Source organism: Fundulus heteroclitus, chromosome 14, assembly GCF_011125445.2.
Source record: "Fundulus heteroclitus isolate FHET01 chromosome 14, MU-UCD_Fhet_4.1, whole genome shotgun sequence".
Taxonomy (NCBI): Eukaryota; Metazoa; Chordata; class Actinopteri; order Cyprinodontiformes; family Fundulidae; genus Fundulus; species Fundulus heteroclitus.
Window position 1 is genome coordinate 22764278 of NC_046374.1, and position 21593 is coordinate 22785870.

The window sequence follows — 21593 nt, forward strand, 5'->3', positions numbered from 1 at the left end:
CAGCAATGTTCCTCAGTTTTATGCTTTTGGGCCTTCAACCTGTCTCTCTCTTGGAACTTGCTGGGTTTGGAAATGTTAGCAGACAGCAAAAATGCTGTAGAGTGTAAAAAAGAGGCTGCGGTTTTAGCCCTTAAAAATAAGACGCCACATTATGGGAAGTCGAGGACGGTCAATGCTGTTTATTATGGAGGAGAAGCTGCACCCAGACTTCTGCCAAGTCCTTCTAGAGTTACTGTTCTCTCATAATCACAAGTTCTTTACCTCCAACTTATTTAAAGACACCTAGATTCTTTATTGTGTTAATAAAACCAACAGAGGATGTCGACAGTCCAGAGCAGGGTACACCCCAGACAATGCACTGCAAAAAGGGAACTAAACGTAGGTAAAATTCTCTTGAAATTAGTGTATTTTTTCCTTAATTTGAGCTGGTAAATAAGACTATTTGCCAATGGAATAAGATTTTTGCACTTAAAATAAGAACAGTTCATCTCCATCATCTTATTTCAAGTGCAGGATATCTAATTATATTCTTTTAGGGGTAAAAATTCTCATTCCATTGGCAAATAGTCCTATTTAGCTGCTCAAATCAAGGAACAATAAACTCTGTTCAAGAAAGGTTTACTTACTTTTAGTTCCCTTTTTGCAGTGTGGTCGCCTGTCCATCAGAGTAAAACAGAAGCAGACAAGGTACATGACCTCAAACCCTTTGCAAGCAATGTTATTCTAAAAACCAATGACTATAATTCCCTTTTCTCCTTGCATGTAGTATTACTCCATCGTTTCCTTTTCGGAGACTTCCACATACTGATACAATAACGTTCAAATTAAAAAACACCCAAATTTCCCCCCATCCTAAAACCAATTATAACCATGACACTTTAGCCAAACCCTTACCTCTTTCAAAGTTTATCATCCCAGACACTGTCTGGACCGGAAGACGACATGGACCGGTGTTCATTTGACGACGCACAAACGTAACGTCATGACTGACCTGGAGTGGTTCAGCAATAAATGTTTCAAGAAATACCTTCTTCTCTTTTGAAGAACCACTTGAACTGACACCCGGGGAGGAACACTGCGGTGCATCAGACCAAAATACGCAAAGAGTGTTTCTTAGTTAGTAAAACCTCAATAACTTGCTCTCACGCACAAAGGGGAAACATGTTGAGGACCTCGCCAGTCTCATTTATTTCCTTACTGAAGTGTCTCAGCTCTCATTTAGACATTGGGCCCATTTAGGTATGAGATGAAAGAGGGCCACAGGTGGGACTTTCCATGTTTCCATAATGGTCTCTGTGCCATTGTGCGTTTGATGCTAGACAACTCTAGGTGAAAAGTGGGACCCACACGGATGTAAAAAGTGTTATTTAGTATCCATTTTAGGCCAAGCCAATACCGACATGAGTTGCCACTGCCAATATGAGTGGTCAAACGCAAGTGGAGGCCCAATTACGCACACTCAACCAGAGCACAATCAGTATTAGACTCTCTTTACAAGCTCAAGTGTGAGTTATTTTTGTCCCAAGAGTGTGAAAATAGCTTTTAAACTTTCTAATCAGCTCTAGTTTGTCAAAAACAGGTGATGAGGGTGAGACAGGAGCGTGTAATTTCATTTACCTGGTCCTAAAATCCTCACTAGGTAGGAATTATGTTGCAGCATGATGTAGGGTTGACTTTAAGTAAGACCTCATGAGCTGTGTTCTCTGAGGATGGAAGTAATTCCCTTTTGTGTGGCATTTGAGGGGCTGTAATTTTCCATGTAGCTATAAAACATGAAAGAGGAAGGCAGGACCCAAAAAAAAAAAAAAAAGGCATAATGGCCTGTGCAGGTAGTGGTAAAAGCACTCCCAAGTAGAACACCATGCCGCATTGACATCTGCAAAACCAAAATGTACAAATGCTTTTAGTCACTTTGATGCTGACAACTAACCAGTACCACTCCGTTCCCGACAAATAACACAAGCTACGGGGAAAAAAAAGTTACTTTTTTTAACATTGGATCATGACAACATATGCAAAACACATCAAAGATCATGACTGATTTTCAGAGATAAAAATTTACTCTTATTCAGAAGCACAAACTACCCCCAGGCTATGGCCCATTGCACTGCCTATACAACCACTCCATCTTCTGTGACAGTAATAAAGTGAGGACGGTGAAAAGCACATTATTGTCCTCACGCAGAGGGGGGAACAGAGCCTCATCTGAGCCATAGGCTGTTTCTTAAACAGAGGAGGAGATGGATATTGAGTGAACCTTTTTAAGAATTCAGAGTGTAATATTATTTGCTTTTAAAAAGAAGAGGGGAAAAAAATGCTCTGGTTGAAAAGAGCATATTTCCAGTTATGTAAGCGAAGCGATTACAGGTGGCGGGGTGTAAAAGTTGATCAAACATTATGGATTGGATGCTAAATGATCGATAGATTGGGGGGGGGGGGAGAAAAGTGGCCAAAGACAGCGGGATGCGTCCGACTGTTCTCGCTCCGATCCGATTTCTTCAGTACACACAGGCTCCGACTGGAGCGGATGCGTTTTACTTTGGCAACCGTGTCTCACTTCCTGTCTCACTCGCGACTTTCCCGTCAAATTGATGCCCCCTGTTCGATCCCGGTCGAACGGTCAGAGGCGCAGGGAACCGCGAGCGGTCTGCTTGGCCTCATTCGCTCCAACACATTCTGACTGCTGCAGACGTCATACGACCCGATTTTCTGTCAGACCGGATGCCAAATCGGATATATAGGACATTTTTGACCAATCTGTATAATATGATTGAACTTGATTTTGTAAAGTGCCTTGAGATGACATGTTTCATGATTTGGTGCTATATAAATAAAATTGAATTGAATTGAATTGAATTGAATTGAATTGAATTGAATTCAGTGTCTTTTGGTCTCAACCGGCGTGTTTCCAAAATGCTTGATTACCCTGAACCCTTAATATCTGCTCGACTGTTAGTTGTATGCACAGCCACCGAGACATCATCGAAAACGTCCAAACTTCATCATGGAGAGACGTCTCAGATTTTGAACAAGCTGCCCCAACTTCCTGTACAGCTGTCAAGCGTTTTACCTTCAAATGGTGAAAACTTGTGATTCTTAGCAATGAAACCATTACAGTGGCCATCTTCTATAACCTCTCTAAAGTCCCCCCCAAAAATTCAAACGTACAACTGTGATTAGTTTTAAATGCTTTATATTAGGGCTGGGCGATATGGATTAAAAAATAAATCTCAGATTTTATCATACCAAATCCGATTAATCGATTTTTTTCCCTCCTTTTTGTTTCATAAAAAGAAATTAAAGAAATTATTTTAAAACCTTGCTTTTATGTCAAGCATTTCATCAGGGAGTTGACCTGAATTCAAAGTGCAACTAAAAACAAGCTGTGAAACATGCCTGTAAAACAAGATGGCAGCCGTGCCATTATAAACAATGAAAATATAACAAAACATTTGCTGCTAGTGGTATTACACATAGAGATAAGAACAGGCTTCACTGCACTTGTGAACTTCAAACTAAGTTAAAAAAAAAAAAGTAAATAAGTAAATGAAGTACTTCGTATTATGGTAAAAAAAAGTTTCTACTTAACAATATTTTGACAATAATTTAGCCTAAACATATATCCAGCATCACATGCTGTTCTCTTCATGGAAACCCAATGAGTGTATTGGCAAAATAAAATCCAGATTTTCCAAAAATGAAATCTTAAAGAATTGTAAATTCGAATTAATCGATTAAATCGATTTATCGCCCAGCCCTACTTTATTTACAAAATGGGTTTCCAGAAGACGACCCTGCTTCCTGCTAAAGGTCCCTGCATGGGTAGGTGCGCCCCCCGCGATGATGCTCCACATGTCGTCCGCCGTCGCCTCCGTTTTAGCATCGTCACGCTTTATTTAAGCCCCATTTGTTGTCACGGTGTCGTTTCTGCTCTTTACGGAGATGCGCAGGGAGGGGAAATAAAGAGCAGATGTATGATGAAGTGCGGAGACTGTCGTGATTGTGATGGGTCTCGTTAACGTTAATCCTTCCAGTGCTTTTGGCTCATTAATTCAGGCATGCCCACTCAGCGGATGACTCATTTGCAGTCGATGAAAACACCGGGTAAAAGCAGGAGAACTCATTCATTCAGGATTACCGCCTCGCCTAGTCTTGTTTTTCTTACTTAGCCAAGATTGGAGGCGATAAATATATGCCTGATAGGATAAATGTTTGAATTTGTTCCAAAAATAAAGTAAAAAAAGGGACAGGCGAGTTTCTGTGTGTAACTTCGACTTCTCGTCGGAGGGGGAGAGTCCTGCAGCACAGCTGACAGCTGCTGAGCTTTGGGTTTAAAAGAAAATCCAAACCAAAACACTGAAGTTTATTAACAGCCTACATGTACGGTGCCCAATAAACATTTTTATAACCCCTGATCTCAAACTTTATTTGTCATTTTGTACGTACAGAGTGCATACAGAACAAAACTTTGTTGCATACAGCTTACGACAGCGTCATGGGATTGCAGGTGGAATAAGGCAGCGTTACAATATAAAGTGCAGCAGTGATCAGAATGCAACAATGCAGGAGAAAAACAGTGTGCAAGAACAGTGTGCAGAGAATATTCAACCGTTGTTTATGTGCAAACTTGGTATGTTGCAGACAGTCTTTCCCATTCTTCTTCGCAAAACAACTCAAGCTCAGTCATTAAATCACAGTGTCTATGAGCTTTTCAAGTCTTACCACAGGATCTTATTTGGATATTGGTCTGGACTTTGACTGGGCCATTCTAACCAATTTATGTGTTGGTCAAAAATTTAATTTTCGGTCTCATCTGACCAGATCACCTTCTTACACGCGTTTGCTGGGTCCCCATAATGCCTTGTGGCTAAGTGAAAATGCGACTTCTTCCCAACACTCTTCCATTTAGGTCCAGATTCACCGAGTGTCCCGCCAACAGGTGCCCTGCCAACAGAGTCTCTGTGGATCCCTGCAGTTCCTCCAAAGTTTTCACGATGCCGTCACCAGCGCTCTTTGACAAAAACCTGAAAAAGCCTTCACAGGACAGCTGGGTTCCTACTTAGATTAAGTCACACAAACTCTGAAATGAGATGGTTGAGCTGAGGTTTACTCAGCAGCACCAGGCTAAAGGAGACTGACGAGTAAGGCATGAAGGACTTTTCTTTTTTTTTATATCCCCCTAGTCTATCCATTTTCTTTAACTGCATTATCACGCACTACTTTGTTTTGAATGTCTCATAAAATCCTCACAGAGCACGCAGAAGTGTGTGCTGTGTGCTCTGTGACAAGATGTGGAAAAGATCAAGCGGCGTGAAGGCTTTCATTGTAACACCCGTGAGGTTCTGACGCAGAGGCTGCAGGCCCCTGATCAAAATTTCAGGAATTGTGAAACTATGAAAACTACCTGCAGCACCGAGTCCAGTAAGTAGTTTAGCAGACTGGCAGGAAGGAGCACAGCGTTCCTGGGAAGCACATTAGCGCAGAGCCGTGGAGTGACACAGCTTCACAAAAAGACTCGGCGGACGCTTTATTCTGACCTGCTGAACCTTTCCAATGGATCCGAGGATTTTATAATGACAAGTGTTTCATAGTGCTTGCAAATAAGAACTATGCAAGTTGAAAACCAAACATTCAAACTATGCTTTTTCTACTAAATCCCCCCCGAAACTAACATGCTTTTGCTCCAATGTAAGAGCCAAAGAACACCCAAACTGCTGCCTTTCTGCAGCGACACTTTCCACTTTGAAAGCCTGAATGTTTTTTTCACCATGATTTGGGTTCAAACATGGGTAACTGATTTCACAACCCGTCTAATTCTTCAGTTCATTAATGAAATTACAATAAAATCCATAAAATGATGCGTGCTTTTCATTCGCCAATAGCAAAACTCTGTCTGAGCCGTACAGACAAGAAAATAGTCCTCTCAAAAAGGTAATTAAAAAAAACGTATTGGTTTGGCCTAGGGCTGGGCGATATGGAACAAAAGTCATATCCCGATATATTTAGGTTGAATATCGATATACGATAAATATCCCGATATTTTTTTCCGCAAAGTTAGAGCTGTAAAATGAAATGTTCAGTCAAATATGTTATTGAAAACTCACTACTCAAATATCAATAAAATGTAAACATAAAACTGGAGTGCCTTTTTTGAAATCAAAGCTCCGTAAGGTGCACATTTAAATAAAAAAATATCTTAAATAAAAATAGCCTATAAAATAAAATAGGTCAATCTTTTTCTGAAATAAATATATTTCTATGAGAAAAGTAGTGTGCAGTTCCACAGCAGTGCAAAGAGCTCCGGTCAGCGGCTTGCGTGAAGCAAGGATCACGGCGCAAATTTGAACTATATCGATATATGCGATATGGTCTAATCCCATATCGCATTTTAAAATATATCGATATATCATTTATATCGATATATCGCCCAGCCCTAGTTTGGCCATGACAATAACTATAAGACCTTAGCTAAAATGACACTCTGTGTTTTCTGAGAACATTTAGAGGGCTAATTCTGCTAGATGTGTCAATGTTTTAAGAAGAGAAGTGCTTTTCTCTCTGTGTTTGCACACAAGGATTCAGTAAAAAAAACAAAAAAAACAAACAGTGGAGCATCTTGAGGTGAGGAACGCTGCAGAACCCCTCAGCAAAACCTCGACTTCCCCCGAAAATTGTTAGAAAGCTGAGAAGCAGGGCAGGGGGGAAAAAAAAAAAGCTGTTTCCATCTGCTGGTGGATAATGTGAATTTCAAGCATGTATTTATTTACGGTTACGTCAAGTGGACAAGAGCAGACGGCGTCACAAGTCAAACAGCCACGAAGAGCCACCACTCAGGACCAGGCAGCTCGTCTTTGTGGAGTGACCGCTCAGCTCGTTACACAATCGCACCTCCACAAGACGTCCTGTATGCGGTGTCGCGTCCTCCTTCAATCCTACACCCAAACGCTCCAACCTCACGCAGACCGACAGGGCCTGCCAAAGGCTGCCTGAGGCCCGCGGCAGGATTTACATTCAAGGGGCCAATGCAACACCCCTGACATCCTTTGTGTGTGTTTTTTTTTTTTTTTTCAATATTTGCATTAACACAAGGGACCAAACATGCCTACACGACAAAATGCGTTTGACTGTTACAGCGGTCGCGTCACATTATTTAGTAAAGGAACAACACCTGGGCTGAAGTGCTCAGTTAATTATCTTCAAGGTACGGCGGTCATTGTAGTTTTCCAGCTATGCAAGTTTCTCCTAATAAAGGTGCATCTCAATAACTTAACATATGGTTAAAAAAATGTATTCATCATACTATGTAATTTTTTTATTACAGCTCATTTTACATAGATTAATTACAGTGACCTTTACAAGTTCTGTTTTAATAGTTATGGCTTAGAGCTACAATATTCAGTCTCTCAGAAAATGTTACATAAGACAATCAAAAAGAGGCTTTATAACAGGAAGATCAGCCTGCTGTAAGGTATAATAATAATAATAATAATAATAATAATAATAATAATAATAATAATAATAACCTTTACTGTCATTGCAACGTACATTCCAATGGAATTTGTTCTCTGCATCTTAATCCCATCCCCTTGGGGAGCAGTGGGCTGCCACTGTGCGGCTCCCGGGGAGCAATCTGGGGTTAAGGGTCTTGCTCAGGGATCCAGAGTGGCAATCTGTGGGAGTTGAACCCAGAACCTCCGGGACACAAGCGCAATGGAGGTTTATGTTCTGTAAAATGTATGTACTCTCTATACTTGAATCAATTACTGCGTCAATGCGGCGCGACATGGAGGCAATAAGCCTGTGGCTCTTCTGACTGCATCGTTGGGTCTGGCGTCTCTCGTCTTCAACCTTAACCCCCCCAGAGACTCTCCGTGGGGTTGACGTCAGGTGAGTTTGCTGGCCAGTAAAACCCGGCGGTACCAAGGCCATCAAACCAGCCTCCTGTTAAACAGATGCTCTGATTTGGGACTTGACGAAACACAGTGAGCCAACACCCGGCCCGATAACATGGCTTCTCGAATCATCCCTGACTGTGAAAACTTCACACTCTACCTCAAGCAACTTGGATTCTGTGCCATTCATCCTCGGTACTCCTGCAAAAGGAACTTTCTGTGCAGAACACTTTGGACCAGTGAGCCAAAGTCCACAACTTTCTCTCTAGAAGAGATAAAAGTCTCTTCTAGAGAGCCCGTGTCCCGGATAGGTCTGGACGATTTCTCCTGGAACCTTTGCTCCGGCCGCCTTGTGAATAAAACTCTTGAATGGGCTTTGCACCACAATCCTGTTGCTTGTGCATCTTTTTTTTTTTTTGGACGTTTTCCTTCCTCCTAACGTTCCTATAATATGCAGCAATCTTTAACAGACAGCTTCATTAGTAACCACCATTTATGAATTCCCCCTCCTTAAGAGGTCTTCAGCTGCCTGCCGGATAACTGTCAAGTCATGAATGTGTGTGCCATCATATTTCTGTATTTAAAATAAACTTCTTTTAATTAGTCCCATGTTATATTCTCGTTATCTGAGAAACTGAACGCAGGTCTGTCATTCGCTGTAAGCCGTATCATCCAAATAAAGAGAGATAAACATAAAAAAAGAACACTGTGTGCATAACATGAGTGTTTCTTTTTGAACTGAGTTGCTGATTTTACTCTCCGGCGACATTTGCGTTTACTAAGTTGCACCTGTTTGTGTGCAAGTTCTCTTGGAGCCCCGAGCTGTGGCAAAGTCAGCTCATATCTACAGATCAGAGAAAAGTACAGTGGTCCTTACCTGGGGGACAGTTGCAGTCAGCTGCGACTTGTCTGGCAGTCCTGATCTTGGCGAAATTCTCATAAGAGCGCTAAAATTGCAAAGGAATGTCACTTTTATTTATCTGCGCGGACCAAGTGCCGCTCAAAAGACGTGCAAAGCGCGGTTTACCTGCGAGAGCAGCTCGTCCACTCGCTGCTGCACCAGAGAATTGAAATCCTCCATGGAGTATCCGCGGACCTGGAGGAAGGTGCGCTCCGTCGTCCCGCTCTCCAAACCCACAACTCGGCTCCTGATGTCCGCCGCGCTGATGCTCAGATGGACGCAGAACGCGATGGACGCCACGGAGCATAAAGACGAGATGATGTTCAGCGCTGTCGCGCGATAGTGTCGCTTCACTTCTTTCTCCATTTTCTTTGCCCTCTTTAAATTTATTCCCATGCACTAGACGATCCTCTTGCTTCCTCGGTCCCCCGCATTCAACTGCACGCGCAGCCGGGAGTAAACCGCATCTGGTGCGGAGACACGAAAGAGATGGCACGCCGCTCCTGCTGCGAGTGTGTCTGCGTGCGCCTGAGGGAGAGGAGGGGGAGAAGAGAGCGAAAGCCTGCAACGATGCGTTCACGTACTTTATGGTGACAGCTACGGGGAGACGCGTGGGGCTCCTGCAAACTTGTTGCACAGTAGCCTGCTGCAGAAGGGAGCTGCTGTTACGCACGGTAACGTAGAGAGAGACACAAGCTGAGGGAGGAATGGAAAGAAGTGCGCATGTTGTGGAGACAGCTCCCACTCTCAATCCGCCTCCAATCTGCCATGACTGATTAGCATAATTTATTGAATCCCCCTATTTTTTTTATTTTTTTTTCTATTTGGTTCTAACGATTTGGAATGGGGCGGTCACAGTTGCCGTAAGATGATGTGAAGCGCAGTTGCGCTGAAGCTTGTCCACTTGTGGAGCTTTTTTTTTTTTAAGAGTGCTGCGCAATACTGCTTTTAAGGGATTATACAGCTACATCACATAACACACGCTTCACCATTAGGGCTCTCAGAATGACTTCGTTTTGGGAGGAAAAAGGCTGAACTATGCCCGGTGCTTCTTTGCGTAAAAGCGCAAACATATTATCAAATGGACCATATTATGGGGGGATTTCCGGGATTAGAAACCATGGTATAAAGAACTGTTTTAATATAAACACGAGAAGCTGTCAATGAACTGCACTGTGGGTTCTGATTTTATATAATGGGATTAAATTCGAGCATTAAGACATCATTCCACCAAACAATTCAATTCCACAAAAAGAATACAACATTACCTACATCTATGTTAAAGACAATGCTAATAATTAAAAAAAATAGTATGATCAGCCTGGGGTCTAACCTACAAGTTGGCACATTCCTCCTCCACTGATGCGTTTGTACGCCACCTTCTCAGCAGCGTGTTTGGCAGAGCAGTGGAGACATATTGCTCTTTGGCGCCACCCTTCGACCAACAGCAGTCCTGCCGTCTGAACAGAAGCCTGTAGAAAATAAACAATGCCTTACAAAAAGTAATCATGCCGCTTCAATTGTGTTTTACATTTTGTCACGTTAAGAAATATCTTTGTATTTAATAAAGAATATATGTATTTTAAAAATCAATACAAAGTTGTGCATAACGGGAAAGTGGAAGGCGAAATACTCCCTTTTTGAGAGCTCTAACAAGAGTCTAAATAAGTGGCTTTCATTTGTCTTCAGCTCTCCCATGGCAGTACATTTTAGAACACCTTTTAGGTGTAATTACAGCTGCAAGCCGTTTGGATCGTGTCTCTACAGCTTTGCACATCTATAAACTCTTTTCTGGTAAATTTTCTTTAACTCAGATTAGATGACTAGTGTTGGTGAGCATCAATTTTTAAGCTTTACCAAAGATAACCACTTGTTTTTTTTTTAAGTCTGGGCTTTGACTAGGATGCTGTTTCTACAGTTTCCTGTAGCTTTCTGACCCACATGCAGAATAAAACACAAGACACCAAACTAGATGCATCAGTCTTTATTTGTTCTGGAGCGATTACTGGCACCTCTGGTACCTGGGAGGAAAGATGTCACCGTTAACAGCCGCTGGGGTTGAGACCGTGTAACAAGAAGCAGAGTTACTGGGCTTGCTTGGAAGAGGAGAAGACAGAACACCAGAGGAGGCGCTAAATCGGAGTCCGGGGTGCCCGATACAAACCGGTGGAGGTTGGTAACGGAAACCTGGGAGCACAGAGAAGTACAGTTTAGTTCCATGAGCCAAACATTGCAAAAATGGAACTCTCCCATGCAGTGTGGCGATTCAATTGGTTGGATTGCCAGCAGCTGAAAACCATCTGCAGGATCGTTCTGCAGCTCCTGAAGAAGGCCACCACCTGATGAGCGGATGCATCGGGTAACCACGCCCTCCAGCAGAGCTCCCCTGTGACAACAGCTCACTTCTGCGCTGAAAACTAATGTCAAAACCCTGACACTCAGGGGTCAATGTCCTGCCTAAAGGTCAATGATTCGTATTTACACCTGTACTGAAAGATTATGCAAGCAGTAGAATAAATGTGAAGAACAAAGTACATCTGTGGATTGGAATGTCTGAAATCATGAATGAACCTTCAGCAATCTCATTCAACTATTGGTTATTGAGAACCCAACAGGTTCTCACAAACCATTCGCCGAGAAAGTCGCTTTCATCTCATTTCTGCTTCAAAGGATGAAGGAATATCTTTGGGGGAAAAAAAGAGGGGATTCAGTTCAGTCGTCAACCAGCGTGAATTTGTCCACTTTCACAGCAGCCTATAAGATGGGTTCAACCCCACCTGGGTGGAGTGGAAACAGTCGTCACTCCCTCCTTCCCTCCTTCCCTGCTCACTTTTAGGCTTTCAAGTAATAATCGCAGACAGAAGAGGCTCCATAGCTCTGTCCATCAAAGGAGCCCCAACACACGAAGCCTTTAGAATCGCACTCGGATCATCCCGAGGAAGGAGACGGAGGCAACAAAACAGTCTGATATAGACTTGGCTCAAGCTAAGAGAGTGTCAATATAGCTTAGTAGCTGATAACAGAACAGGGGCTGAAAGGGAGGCTGGGTGGGAGAGCACCAATCAGCAACAACAAGCAGTCTGAAGTAGGAGGGAGAGCAGATTGCAACCAATCACAGGAAAATAGAGTAGAAAGGTCCTTAATTGTCCCACAGCGGAGAATTTCAGAGGTTCATTTACAACATGAGAAAAGAAAAAAAAAATACTGTTATCACAACTAGCATGCTCAAGAAATTACATAAGGATGCAACTGGTCGATTTTAAGAAATGTGCAAAATATCTATGCATACTTATCCATCAAAAAAACCTACAAAGTATTTACACGACTGAAAAAGATTGTGCATGAAAAACACGTACAATAATTCAAAATCATTCTAGGAACATGTTTGCATCAGTAAAGTATGACACACTTGAATATGTGACTTAATAGTTATGGATAATTAAAGCTGCAGCTGATCATTAAGTCATTTAAACCGTCTATAGTTCTCGGACACGATGTGTGCGACACACAGAATCTCCGACCTGCTTAGAACAGCCCAAGGTTGTTCTGAGCCAAATGAAAAGAGATTGGTGGGCAATATACTGTGTCCATTTTGATTTTTAATCTGACCTTTTCTGTGAGTGATTGGATGCCCTGCTGCCTGGAAGGCTTCTATTTCTTTCATTTTATTGAACGTTTGTGTCTTAAACACTCAGGTCCTTGTTGCTCTGTGTCCTTGGAGGCCACTTGAGGTTCTGCAATGAGTTGATGGTGGAACAATCGATCATGTTCATAGTTACCTTGGTGGGTGTCAGCAAAAAAATTAATGAACAAATAAAAAATAAGCGAAGTCAGCCTGTGGAAATTGTGCACATGATTCTTCTAAGTCTGGATACATACGGTCCAGGACCAGCCTCTGGAGCTCGCTGAGGCGGTGAGGGAGAGCAGCTAATTATTCCTCTATTTATTATTTTTTCCTTATTTATATGCTTTATATAGACTACTCAAAAGAAATTAAAGGAAACCTTTTTATTCAGAATATAATATCTAGTCACTGATCTGGTCGGGTCAGTAGCAAAGTGGGTGGTGCTAAAGAAATCCACAGCAGGTGCACTACAGAGACGACACCAAAAACAGGAAGGGTTTTACAGTCGGAGGCCACAGAAATGTTTCCCTTTTATCATTTCTTTGACTGCTTTTCTGTAGTTTTGCATCTGACTAGGGTCAGAGTCACTCATGGTGGCACGAGGCGATGCCTGGACCCTACGGACCTCGCACAGGCAGCCCAGCTCCACCAAATGATGTAACATCGTGTTGTTCCCAACACATTATCTATTCCACATCAGTAAATGAATATCCTGCAGGATCTTTTTTCCCCGATTAAAATCGGATGTGTTTTCAAAGTTTTTCTCCAGCGGTGTATAAATATTGTATTTTTACGTATGTGGATTCTGACTTTAAGTGCTGTCGTCAACAGGATCATATCCCCAGTGTCGGAGGAAAAAAAGAGGACTTTATTGTATAAAAAGGTGTTACTAGAAAATAACTAATCTTTTCTGGTAAGGAGGTAAAGAGGGGGGGGGGGCTGCAGAAACACAGCAACTGCTCATTTTCAGGTAGAGACTCGTGTTTTACTCCATCACAGCTGCTGTCAGATCCATTTCACTGGGGCAAAGATACGCTGTGTGTTCTGTGCCCAGAGTTAAGTATGCTGATCAAATGTCATCAAAAAGTTAAACTGTTCAGTGCCCAATAATCTAAATCCACTTAAAAAGATGACAGGTCAGAGTGTTAAGAGGAGAAACGTATATGAGAATTCAGCTCACTGCAATTCTGTATTTAAAAAATGCAGCTATGAATATCCAGGACATTTGGAAACGTTTCCATACGCATGTCCATATTTGGAAGCTGTACATTAGCCCAAATGTCTGTTTATATCCTATATCTTGCAATATGGTTTTACAAAAGAATAAAAATCATGTTGGACTGACCGAGGACGAGGTTTAGATCATGAAATCTGTACAAAAGCAGGTGCCACGGGTTCGTTTCTCCCTGCGGAGGGAATCAACCTGAATCTGTGTTTAGATGAGACTCATTTATCAGATTAAGATTTCCTTTTCAAAATAACCTTCAAGCAGGTATTAAAAATACTTTTCATTGAGCCCACAAAAATGTGGTTTATTGGTTTCATGTAATCATAACTTAGGTGTCATACCCTAAAAGAAATAAAGACTTGAAATCATCAGTCTGTCTGTAAATGATCTGTTTAAGGTTTCACTTTGTGTATTGAGTTACTTGTAAAAAAAAAAATAATAATTAAACATTTAAAAAATATTATTGAATTTTGCTGTATTTCATGCAGTGTCGGGTTTATGTGGTAACAAAGCTAGACAAGGAGAATAAATTTGTACTTAAGACCACAAGCCCCCTTTCAATAGTGCTTGAGCTCATTAGCAACAATAATGGGCTTGTGGCTGACTAACTGAGACCAACACACTTATTATATGTCCAGGTCTTCATCTGAGACTTCTCTACAAAAGTATCTACCTAATACATAACACAATTCCACATTTTCGATTTCAAGATTAAACTCCAAATTTCAAAAATTGTGCCAAGATGACAAGAAAACAGTAGGGCTTCACCTGTAGAACTTGTAGAACTTCTCAATTGCTTGTGTGGACACCAAACCGGCTACAGATGTAACCAAGATACTGTAGTTACAATGTAATGTGTATTTTTCCTTCTTTACAGCAAGAGTAAGAAGTTTAGTATGTAAACACCTGTTTTTTGTTTTGTTTGTTTTTTTAGACAAATTTTAGTTTTGGGGCACTTAAATCTCATTTACTCAGGCCCAGAATAATTTACTCTCAAATTTTCACATCCACATCATCCTCCAGGACCTCTATGTTAGCTGATAACAAGATTAGCAGTTTAGGCATTGTACAAGTTGAGAAATTCCTTATAAAGTATGATTATGCATTTTTTTAAAAAAACTAGACCCTTGGGTTAAAGAGGTTAAAAGATGGCGCCCCAGTATAAGTTTATGTCTAAAAACATTCCTACTGATAATAAGACTTATATCACAATATATCAATAAATACCCTCTAATTGAATTCTAACGGGTTATTCATTTATCCTAAGGTTTAATCTTTCAAACTGCTTCCCTTACCTTTTATGAGGGACATTAGAGGTGGATAGATGGATTGTGGCCTCATCTGCATTAAGAAAGAGCTGAGTTTGGCATGGTGTTGGCGCAGGGGTAAACCACGCTACCCATGCACAGAGGCCTCAGTCCTCAACGTGGCCAACCAGGGAACGAGTCCCGGCATGTGGTCTTTGCCTGACGTCTCTCTGTCACATAAAGGCCACTAGTGCCACACACAAAAAAAGAAAAGCTTAGTCAATAAGCAAAGCTCTTGGTTTACCGATCTGTTTATTTTCTGACCGTCCCGTCGGGGCAAGCGATATGGATTTGGGTGATCTGATCAGGAGCCCTGCCAGAGGCCCAGGGGACTTACCCTGACTTGAGAGTTGCCTAGCAGACAGTCACTGACACCCGTCAAAAGGTGGGTGAATCACAACAGCTCATTGCTAAAGAAGAGTTTTAGATCCAAGTACATTAACAGAAAGTTAAGTGGACGGAAAAAAAGCTGAGGGGCTCAACCTGCAGTGATAACTACGGCCTCAAGGCCAGTAAGGAGAGCATTTAAAAGACATGATGGACTTCAGCAGAGGCCAGCGCTTCAACTACGTTTTTTTAATGGTATGTAAAATCTCAATATTCTGAGAACTAGAGTTTTTGGCTCAGTGCAACATACCCTCATCATCCGTATCATGATGAGGGTATGTTCATATCAACAGATATAAGGACATGACATCTTCTGCTGCGTGTGATTGGGATCAGCTCCAGCAGACCCCAAAGCTCAGCTCTTAAAATAAACAAATAAAGCACGGCGCTCTCCATTTGCTTTGGTGTACGGCATATTATTCTTTTCTTCCGCTGCTTTCTCTCTGTTGTGGTATTATATGGTGTCACATTATTTCCAAGCCTATTCCTTTGACGCTGCCTCTTGCCTAGGTGTTAGTCGTATGTATGCATGTTGGTATATAAATTATATATTAAATTCTATGGGGGTTTTTTTGTTACTTTTTTGCATTCTTAATTTAATTAAAATGTGTGATTACATATGTTTTGTTTATTATTTTATATGATGTGCTATGTAATATTAATGGAAGACATTAGAAGTTAAATAGGGACCCATGCTCCAACCTTGCTCTATATTATAGATTTTTCCTCCTGTGTTTTGTCGCCATCTAGTGGACAGAATAAAGCATAGCTACCACCCTCCAGATTAAAGGTATTCAAACGTGTTTCCTCTAATCTAACGACTACCTACTGGAATTTGTCGCTTTTGGTCCACTTTTAAAATCCTATTTTAGACTAAATAAACACGCTTTCCTCTAAAGAGACGTGCGCAAAACTACTAAAAAGTGACAGATGGGAGTCCTGCTGCTTGGGACAGAGTCAGGCTGTACAGAGCACGACCTAAATAAAGCAGAAAGCGATAGAGAGAGAGAGAGAGAGGGGGGGGGGGGTGCATGGATGGTGATGTAAATATTCTAGACTAGAGCTTTTGTATTTATTTAAAAAGCCGCCCTTCCGCTGCATCGAACCCGCGGCGGGAGTTTGGAATCTAAGACGCGCTCATCACCACGGGCAGCGGCCGCCGCATCACGCAGAGTCCGCCCGTGTTTATTTTTAGAAGCTCCCGTTCCGCACTCATCCCCCACCTTCATGTTCCTGCAATAATACGTGTGTGTGCAGGCCGGTTTCACGGCTGCGACGCGGAGAAAGGACCGTGACAACACGTCCGTCCTGTAACTGCAAATTAATGATGAGGTGAGCTCTTATGGTGTTTCTGTGAAAATACATTTCATTTGATTCAGGAGGACAGAGGAAATCCAGCTATTTATATGACTCTGACTCGCCGTGGTGCAGAATCAACTTGTAAAATTGACTGAATGTGTGTTGTACAGACTCATAATGTGTTTGTTGATTTTTCCTATACATTTACTTGATATGGTCCAAGTCCAATGTGCTGATTGGTGTATTGGTGTCTTGGTTTGCAGTTTTTACAGAGCCCGAACTGGCCCGGCCATAAATACAGAGTACCTGGCCAGTTTCCGTCCTCCCAGCTTCTACGCTGCCATCACAACCCAGAACCTTTACCACCCACTCAGAGGAACAAGTGCACAGATCACTTCAATCAGGTACAGACGTCTTATCAAGGTCTCAAAGATGTTGGAACATTTTTAACTCGCCCTTTTGGAAGAGGTCTTTCACTCGATAGACACGGCTATGAGCAGGAACGAAAATCAAAGACCATCACCAAGAAAAATGTTGAGTATGTGATGACAGATGGTGTTATTCAAAAATATAGGAAATGTAACAAAACTAAATTCCATAAATGATCCACAGTCTGGCTTTTATGTTCTGGGAAACAGCAAATCCCATCCCTTGATCACTGATTAAAGATGTAGTTGGTAATCCTGTTCAGAAAAACTCTTTGTTGTACTGGGTAAAGTGGTCCTTCTATCCTGAACGTAGTCAATAAATTATGTATTCAGAAAAAGGAGGTTTAAAATATGAGATCTCTGTGGGAGCTGCAGGCCTGTAAAAACTGACCAATCCCTACTGTTCGGTCCGAATGGCAGGGATTGGTCAGAGTTTTGGTCCTGCTCTCCCCCCTCCCCCCTCTGTCCCTCAAGTTCCAGTGGTATCTCCTTATCTATTGGTCGTCCCACATGCCAATCATTCTGATGCACTCACGTTCCTCGTTAGTTTCCTCTTGCTGGCTGCGCATGGACACTTCTACTGTTTATGTATCTGGTTAGCTTAGCGGTTAGCTTTGGTGTTAGCCGTTAATTGTAGCTCTGCTGCTCTCAGCGTATACTTTAAACATGGCAGAGAGTCGCAAGAAACAAACCGTGTACAAGTTTGAGAAGAAGAGGAAGGACTTAGTACAAAGAAATAAGACCAGAGTGGATTTGATAGATTTTTGGGAGATTTCTGGGAGAGATTTCAGGAAAGATGGTCTTGTGCATGCACAGTTTATCAAAAAGGGGTTAACTTCTGAAAATAAAATCGCAGACTCTACCTTTAATAGTGATTAAACGCTTTTAGTGGAGAACTGGGTTCACTTCCACTAGTCAAACCCAGGTTTGATTACAGCAGGACCTGTGGGATCAATGAATCACTTAAAACCTGTCTGATAAAACAAAGAAAAAATAAGCTCCGAAAGCCAAACATTGCTCCTCGATCCAAAGACATTCAAGAAAAGGTTGATGCCAATATTACGTATCAGTCTGGAAAATGGTTCCAAAGTAATTCCTAATAACTGATAATTACCCTTAATGAGTGAAACTGCTTTTTGTATATACATGGGTTATCTATTAGAATAACATTTCTTGACATGGAACAAAAGCATGTGATTCTGTCACACAGCACTGTAGAGACTGTTCGCTTATTTAGAAACAAGCTATTTTAAATATTTTATATTCCACCATGTCCTGGCAAAGCAAAATCGACTTTACAACGGCTCTAGACAAGACTTGTAAAACCCAAACACCATATGTACCTCAACCACTCTTAGTTGAGGCAACAAACATTGTGATTTGTCTTTCAGCACGAGGTACGTCTCCAAACAACCAACAAGCAGTGCACCGACGCCTGCAAGGCCATCAGTCCCACCTAGAAGGGACATCGGCACGGCACAGAAGCTTGCACGCCCCCAGGTGACCCGGACGGACTACACGACTACGTACCAAAGTAAGCAACCTGTCAATCCTCATTCTCTCACATGCTGGACAGCTAATTAACCCAACTTGATTGGTGTTAAACTTATGTCCTCCAGGTGATTACAAAGCTTGGGCACCAGATGAGCCGTTTCGACCAAAAGCCAACATGAGCGTTGACGAGACGGTACCCAAGACAGGCCGTCCTCCTATAGTGGGAAAGACAAACTTTGCATGGAACAGAGAGCGGATACCCTTTGAGAGCCTCACCACCTATAGAGCGGATTACGCCCCTCACCCAGTCCAGCCCAGGTGTAACGACCCCATGCCTGTCAGTCAGAGTTGCAAAGAGCCGCCGGAGGCCAATGCTGCAGACCAAGAATATCTCGAATGCCTCCAGCAATTCGAGACCTGGTCAATGGAAGCCGAAGATCTCGACCTGTCAGATATCAGGACGTCCCTTGCCACAGCATACAAAGAACCAAGCTGTCAAGGTCTCCACAACGGTCCGTCTGCGAGGCGAGTTAACGAGAAACAACGGGAACCCTTGCAGGTGTGTGGCACAGCCCTAGTTAAAGACCAACACACGGACTCTGTTAAAAAAGCCGCGGAGTGCTCCTATGTTGACCCGCCGTCCGACACCAAGAGGCAACACCACAAAATGGTCAACAGAGCTGCCAACAGGTGCTGCTGCGGCGACATGGAGAAGAACCAAGCTCCTGCTGGGTTCCCCACCTTAGAGTGCTCCTCCAGTATGTTCTGGTCCGACAAGTTAATAAGAGGAAGGAGCTGGTGGTCACTGAGCCACGGCTGACTTCTGGCACCGTCTTACCTTTGTAACAATAAAATGTGTAAAATGAGAAAGCAATTTTTGGGGTTCAGCTGTTTTTTTCACCTGTCGTGTCATTGACACTTCATCAACAGTGTTTTTGCTCAAGTCCTAAGTCACAAATCAGCTTCAATCTCCAAGTGTGTGCACACAAACAAGGAATTTGACTTTGGTTGCACTGTACCCTCAATGGAAACATTTTAAGCACAGATGTACAAAAAAAGGAAAGTAGAAAGAAATACAAAAGAGGAAGTATTGATCAGGGGAGAGAAACTGACTCTTTGGATTCGAACTGAAGGTAAACGTGTAAACAATTTGTGTCCAGGGTGTGTGGAGTCTGCTCTGCAGAGATGTCATGTGCACTTGTTCTAACCCTAAGTCCTGGTTGGAGGTAAGGTCGTGGACTAAATACGGACACTGTGGAAGAGATGACCACCAGCTCCCGTGGAAGGCTCTACTGCTTGAGTTGCCACAGGAAGTCCAGTCTCTGCTGGGTCTTCTTCTGAACAGTGTCTCTGCGTGAGGACCAACCGAGGACCTGAGAAAGAGTGGGTGCTGCTAGGAACCGGCAGCAAGCCACAGCGGACGCAGTGTTGCTGTGGATGACGAGAGAAGAAATGTTTTCCAGAAATACACTGTCGTCTCCAGAGTCTTGAGCATGGGGATCTCTCCAGGTGGTTCTGACTGCACCGCTGGACCAGCCGATCCACTTCCTGTCTGCATGCGGTGTCATCGTCGTCCTGGATCCGACAAATGATGGTGGTACCATCTGCAAACTTCAGGAGTTTCAGCCAAAGGTCTTTTGACACAGAAGCCTATTCATATCTTCCTCAGAGATCTTAAATCTGGGTCAGGGGTCAGAAGGAAGGAGGGTGGTTGGGGCAGCGCAGCTGACAGGTTTTTGTGAGAAGCTGTTATTAGCTTCTCGCTGTAGATCGTCTTTGCCGCCTCAGTCTCCAGCTTGGTGCTGGTCAGTTTACACAGAGATCCAGGCCCTGCTGCATTAAGCCAGTTCCTCGCTTCTCCACAGCTTCTTTAGAGGTTGAGTGAATCGTGGCTACTGTTGTATGTGCGAAAGGTCTCGGTCTGCACTCGTGTCGCACCAAAAACTGATGTATGATATGACTGCTTCAGCAATCTCACTCAACGGATGAAGCTTCAAAGACACTCCAATCGGTGCAGTCAAAGAAGGCCTGTAAACGTCTACTTTGACAACTCACTTTTTGCCCATTAAGTTGAAATGATATGAACCTGAGAGTGAACCAGGAGACTTAGAGTTGCCCAGGGAGCAGCACAGTATGCATATTTTCAAGTTGTTAACCCTGGGGGGGTTACTTAAAGTGCTTCCTGTATTTTGGAATATCATTTTTAGAAATTTGTGCAGGTAAAATCCTCAAAAACAACGATGAGAGTGTCTGGGTGTTTGTTTTTTTTCTCCATGTCTAATCAGCTCAGCGGGTTGTTTTTCCAGCCTCTGCTGTGAAAGCTTGTAGTGGGACGTCAACACTGGCCAGAACAAATGAAAACCCTCGATGAATGAAAAGGCTCTACAGTCTGAATAAAACAAATGACTCCAGGGGAGGACGACATGTCTTCTATAACAATATGACATCAGCACCCCGGTTTTCACTTATGTAAAACACCCCCATCCCTTAGGAGCACCGTGCTGCGCTCGAAAAGCTGGAAGCCCGATATATGTAACGCTTATAGTTTGGGATGTCCACCAAGGCAGGTTTTAGTGAAACAGAGCGTGGCAAATCCACCGACATCAAGAGTTTAGACATGAGAAGCAGCGCTTCAATCATTTTACTCGCCATTAGTCAGGTTTATTGAAGGTCAGGGTGGGCGGAGTCTCCGTAGTCGACGCTTCACACGCGCGTTTTCCCCGTTTACCTCATCTGCGTCTCCAGTAAACCCTGTATAGCACTGCCAACCAAGAACTCAGGGAAGTTGGTGTGGATGAAAAATGGGAAAAAATATGCATGTAGAGGACTGTCTGATGTTCTGGAGTTCCTCTCTGGGTACAGTGGTCACCGAATGGTAGCAGAGCAGAAAAAACACAACATGCAAAATAAACTTGTGACATAAAAATTTAGAACTGGTCATTTTAAACTTACTTAATCTTTTCTTTACCAAACCTTCATTTTTTTACTTGCTTATTTTTCAGGAAATTCCATCTTACTTTAAGAAGCAGCAC

The 21593-nt window shown here is 42.6% G+C and overlaps 2 protein-coding genes across 16 annotated transcripts in view; one reads left to right on the plus strand and one right to left on the minus strand.

Moving 5' to 3' along the window:
• Nucleotides 1-9569, minus strand: part of LOC105927933 (collagen alpha-1(XXV) chain) — a 242659-nt gene extending 233090 nt beyond the window's left edge. For 6 of the 15 annotated variants that reach the window (XM_036146561.1, XM_036146559.1, XM_021317686.2 and 3 more), the window contains exons 1-2: nt 8920-9566; nt 8770-8839 (exon numbers count right to left, since the gene is read on the minus strand). In XM_036146561.1, coding sequence (XP_036002454.1) covers nt 8770-8839; nt 8920-9189 — 340 coding nt within the window. In that variant the 5' untranslated portion in view covers nt 9190-9566. Of the gene's footprint in view, nt 1-8769; nt 8840-8919 lie in introns of all 15 variants that reach the window. The other 9 variants (XM_036146558.1, XM_021317685.2, XM_021317687.2 and 6 more) reach the window with 5 other exon arrangements.
• Nucleotides 9570-16482: 6913 nt separating this feature from the next.
• Nucleotides 16483-19435, plus strand: LOC105927905. The gene is made up of 4 exons (XM_021317697.2): nt 16483-16672; nt 16903-17043; nt 18459-18601; nt 18687-19435. The coding sequence occupies exons 1-4, from the start codon at nt 16665-16667 to the stop codon at nt 19379-19381; spliced, it is 987 nt and encodes a 328-aa protein (XP_021173372.2). The 5' UTR covers nt 16483-16664; the 3' UTR covers nt 19382-19435.
• Nucleotides 19436-21593: the final 2158 nt, after the last annotated feature.